Genomic DNA, 4808 nt, shown 5'->3' on the forward strand with positions numbered 1-4808 from the left:
GAAAAGTCAAGAGAAACTTTTTCTCTTTCTCCCTTTCCCTTCGAGCTGCACCAAACCAGGGAGGCACCAGCTGATTCCTTGTTTTTTTTTTCTGGAAATTCAGTAGAGATTCAAGGGTTCTTGAAGCTAAGGTAAGCCCTAGTAACATCCTTCCTTATTTATTAAATTTTATGGTTGATTGTGTATGTGATTTTTTGTTTTGGTGGCTATTAGGTTTAGAAATGTTTGGGGTTCGATTTTATCGTCAATATAGGTTAGTTAAAGGTTTTGGGAGCTGATTTTGGTGTATGGTATTAGTTTTGAGCAAGTTTGAGTTTTGAACTCAAAGCTTTGGTCTTTAATGGCAAGTTGAGTTTCATTGGGTTTTTCTATGATTTTCTAGTTGGAATAAGTTGTGTATACATTGTTTAGGTACTCTGGAAAGTTTGGTGGCAATTGGACAAGTTTTGAGCAAATTGGTGAATTTTGGGGAGACTGGTATAAAAACCAGTTTACCGGTTTTACCAGTACCTGTCAAACCGGTAAACCAGTTTTGGTAGGGTTCCCCGAAAAATAAGGGTCTGATTGGTTTCTAATTTGAATCCAATCTTTTAAATTTGAAAACATAAAATCTGTGGGCCCCATGTAAATCATTGATTGGTACCCTATTTTTGAAAATAAAATTCAAATTCAGATTCTAATTTATAAAAGTAAAAATGAAAACACTAAAATAGAGTTTTCTTTGTTTTGAAATACTCTATCCAAAAACCCTAAAAACATTTTCTCTCTTCTCCATCAGCTGCCGCCTCCTTCTCCATCAGCTGCTACACGCCTCCTTCTCATCTTCTTCTTCTTCGATTCTCACAGTGATCTACTCCGAAATACAAGGTATACTCTTCTTCTTCTCATCTTCTTTTTAGGTGTATGTTTACTTTGCCATTTTAGATTTTTTTTTTTTCTGTTATGCCTCTCAAAGAAGAGAACTTTTTCTCATAAATCAAAAGCACAGAAAGAAAAAAGCTCTAAAAATCAAAAAGCTTTTCTGTGATTTTGGAAAAAAGAAAAAAAGAAAAACTTGGAAGTAGAAATAAAATCTATTTGAAAGATGAGAAAGGATTTATTTATGAAGAGAGAAAAATAAATAAAAGAAAAAGTAAAGAAAGAAAAAGAGAATGTGAAGAGAAATGGTGGTAATAATTGAAGTATATTAATATGTGTTTGTGAGATTGTGAGTGTCAAAGTCTTTGAATCAAACTTATTTTACACAACAATATAGCTATCTAATAGGCGGTTTGGTTAGGACCAATTTAATAAAAATATATTGAGAAAAAAAAATAAAGATGACTACTTTTATTGCTTATAAGTGAAGATGGAATATATATATATAAATACATATAAATATAAGTGAAAATGATTTGTGGAGAGAATGTATAAGGATATATTGCTTAGGGATGATAATGTAGAAAATGTGAGAAATGTAAGTATCAATTCAACATTATGTCTTTTTTTTTTTTTTATATATAGTTGGATAATTAGATCAATCATATATATGAACATATATATATATATTTATTTTATTGTAAACACACAATAAATAGACATTTTTTGGGGGGTTTTCAAGTTGCCCTATTTGGATCTAAGTGATCCAACTTAGTAGTTTTTGTAAAATTAAGTCAACATGATTAATTAGAAAATTTGGATATTTTTGCTTTTTGCTTGAATAAATTTTAGTGTCCTTTTTTGGACACTCAATATTATTGTTTATCCAAATTGAACTTTATGCATACATATTATACATTTGTTGTTTTCATGTATAACTTTAGATTTATTGAAATACTATGACTTGGTAGCATGTTTATAGAACTTTATGAGTATTATTAGTGGCTCAATGTTAATTTGATTAGATGGATAGAAAGAATTCAGACATTGAGGATCATGCTTCTTGGCCCGAGGTTATTGAGTCATATTTTATCGGCCTTTTGTATGAAGAGGCCAAAAAAGGATTACAAACAACAACCTTGGACAAAAAAGGATGGCTAAAGATAGAGAATGACATATTTAACAAATTTGGAAAGAGGTATAAAATGGATAAATTGAAATCAAAATTCAATCGATTGAGAAAGGCACATCGAGAATTTTCTCATCTTTTGCTACATACTGGAATGGGATGGGAACCTAAAACTTGTACTGTTACAGCAACTGATGAAGTTTGGGATGCTTATCTAAAGGTATTAAACTTATATTATAATTGTGTTGTTGATTATTTGTATTTTTAAATTCATTTTATATACTAACACTAATGTGGTGTTTTTTTGGATTTTGTAGAAATATCCAAATGCAAAGAGATATCGAAAAAAAGGATTGCCACATTATGATATGCTTGGAGAAATATTTAATAACACAACAGCCACTGGTGGGATGAGTTACGCCTCCACTCAACCTCCGCCTACTTCAGTTGAGGAACGCCAACAAGAACGTCACTTTATTGGTACTGGAGCACATATTGATGTTGATGTTGGTATTGAATGTGATGGTGAAAATTTTGGAGAGGAAGAAGAAGTTACTGGTATACGTCGTCGAGCTACTTCTGCTCCACCTGATGCACCCAGGCCAAAGGAAAAAAAGAACAAAGGGGCTAACTCTGCTATGGAACATGTGATGGAGCAACTTGCAAAAAGTATTGCTGCTAAAACTGAGGCATCACTAGTACGAAGTGAGAGTATGCGTAAGTATATTGATTCAAGAGAAAAGAGAATTAACGAAGAAACTAGCAATATCACTGGTTCGATTAATATGGAAGATTGTCAAAATATTTTAGATGGTATTCCAGATCTAGATGACAAAAGGTACCTGAAAGCATTACGTGAGTTTGTTGCAAACCCAGAATGGCGTGGAATATTCCTGAGAATGAGTGAACAACGTCGTCGTGCATATCTTGACTCATTGTTGGAGTGAATTAAAATATCATTTATTTCCTTTGACTTTGTGTTTTATGAACTACTGAACAAATTTTATGTGCTTTCTTTTAGTCTATGTGTAATGAACTTGGGTTGGTGTTTGTTTTAATGATTGAATTATTTAATGTATTTCTTTCTTTGTTTGACAATATTTGTGAAATTTTAATTTATTAACTTTTATTGATAATTAGGTGCCTAAGATGGATGATTCTGACGAGGAGTTTCAAATATTATTTGGTGATACTTCTTCTTCATCAAGTGAGGAAGTAGTTGGTCAAGTTCTATTGGTTAATCAATTACATGAAATGCATCAATCTCAACAAATTAGAAGACCATTGCGCCCTTCAAATATGTCTGGACGTGAATATTTAATTGAGCTACTAAATGGTCATCCTGATAGATTATTTTACACAATTAGAATGGATAATAACACTTTTAGATCTTTATGTCGTCGATTAGTAGAAATGGAAGTAATAGAACATGATAAGTTAATTAGTGTTGAAGAAGCTGTTGTCATGTTTTTGTGGATTGTAACACATAACCAACGAGTTAGAACTGTAGCTGAAAGATATCAACATTCAGTAGAAACTGTTTGTCGTCAATTTAGTAGAGTGCTAGACGCATTGTGTTATTTAGGAAATGAAGTTATAAAGCCTATTGACTTTAACACTGTGCAACCAGAAATTCAAAATAATTCAAAGTATTTCTCATGGTTTAAGGTAACTTTTATTCATTAATTAAGTGCAATACTAGTTATAATTGATATGATTTTAGTTGAGGATAGTATTGATTTTCTATATTTTGTTTTGTAGGATTGTGTTGGAGCAATTGATGGTACGCATGTAAGTGCAGTTGCACCAGCTCTAAAACAACTTGCATATAGAGGAAGGAAAGTAGATGTAACACAAAATGTAATGGCTGCATGCTCTTTTAATATGATGTTTACTTATGTGTACGCTGGGTGGGAAGGAACAGCCAATGATTCTCGAGTGCTTCAAGATGCAATTAGAAAAGATGATAGCTTTCCTATGCCACCACAAGGTATTAAAATTAATTAATCTTGATACAATTAGAAAAGAAATAATTTTCTATGTTAGTAATATTTTTCTATAGAATGTTCTTACTAATAATTGATTTTAATATAGGAAAATACTATGTTGTTGATTCTGGCTATCCGAATATGCCGGGGTTTCTAGCACCATATCGTGGTGAACGTTATCACTTGCGTCATTTTAGAGGAAGAGGGAATCACCCCAGAGGTGCAATGGAGTTATTCAATTATAGGCACTCATCATTGCGTAATGTGATTGAACGTTGTTTTGGACTTCTTAAAGCTATATTCCCAATTTTGAAGTCAATGCCTCCATATTTGCTTGGAAAGCAACGTAGAATACCAATAGCATGTTGTGCTATCCACAACTGGATTAAAATGCACTCTATTGATGATAGAATGTTTGACCAATACTCTATTGACGCCACACCATTAGAAGATATTGAAGGCACTCAAAACCAACAAGGAGGAGATGAACCAGAAATTTATCAGACACCGGAGATTAATTTTAGTCAAGCTTATATGGCTCAGATGGAAAATGTCAGAGATGACATTGCTGGACAAATGTGGCTTGCTTATAACAATAACAATAGAGCATAGCTATTTTATTTTTGTAAAACAATGTAACTTTAACTTAAAGAAAATGATGTTGTCATACTATTTTTATGAATTTTAATGTAGTTAAGTTTTAAAATTACATAATTAAATTTATATACATATATAAATGAAAGTTTGTTATCATACATTACTATTTAAAATTAAACTGTTTTCAAATTCAGTTAAACCAATCACATATTCTGAATCTGTTATATTTTCAAATT

At 31.7% G+C, this 4808-nt stretch overlaps 1 protein-coding gene across 2 annotated transcripts; it reads left to right on the top strand.

Annotated features, from left to right (window-relative positions):
- Positions 1 to 782: 782 nt before the first annotated feature.
- LOC115700351 (uncharacterized protein At2g29880-like) lies at positions 783 to 4594 on the top strand. 2 transcript variants are annotated; one of them, XM_061104033.1, is made up of 4 exons: positions 783 to 867; positions 3128 to 3655; positions 3749 to 3977; positions 4082 to 4594. In XM_061104033.1, the coding sequence occupies exons 2-4, from the start codon at positions 3137 to 3139 to the stop codon at positions 4585 to 4587; spliced, it is 1254 nt and encodes a 417-aa protein (XP_060960016.1). In that variant the 5' UTR covers positions 783 to 867; positions 3128 to 3136; the 3' UTR covers positions 4588 to 4594. The 2 variants fall into 2 exon arrangements, with proteins under 2 accessions (XP_060960016.1, XP_060960017.1); XM_061104034.1 differs by lacking the exons at positions 3128 to 3655; positions 3749 to 3977; positions 4082 to 4594 and adding exons at positions 1884 to 2207; positions 2305 to 3074.
- The last annotated feature ends 214 nt before the right edge of the window (positions 4595 to 4808 follow it).

The sequence above is a fragment of the Cannabis sativa genome, chromosome 9 (genome assembly GCF_029168945.1).
Source record: "Cannabis sativa cultivar Pink pepper isolate KNU-18-1 chromosome 9, ASM2916894v1, whole genome shotgun sequence".
Taxonomy (NCBI): Eukaryota; Viridiplantae; Streptophyta; class Magnoliopsida; order Rosales; family Cannabaceae; genus Cannabis; species Cannabis sativa.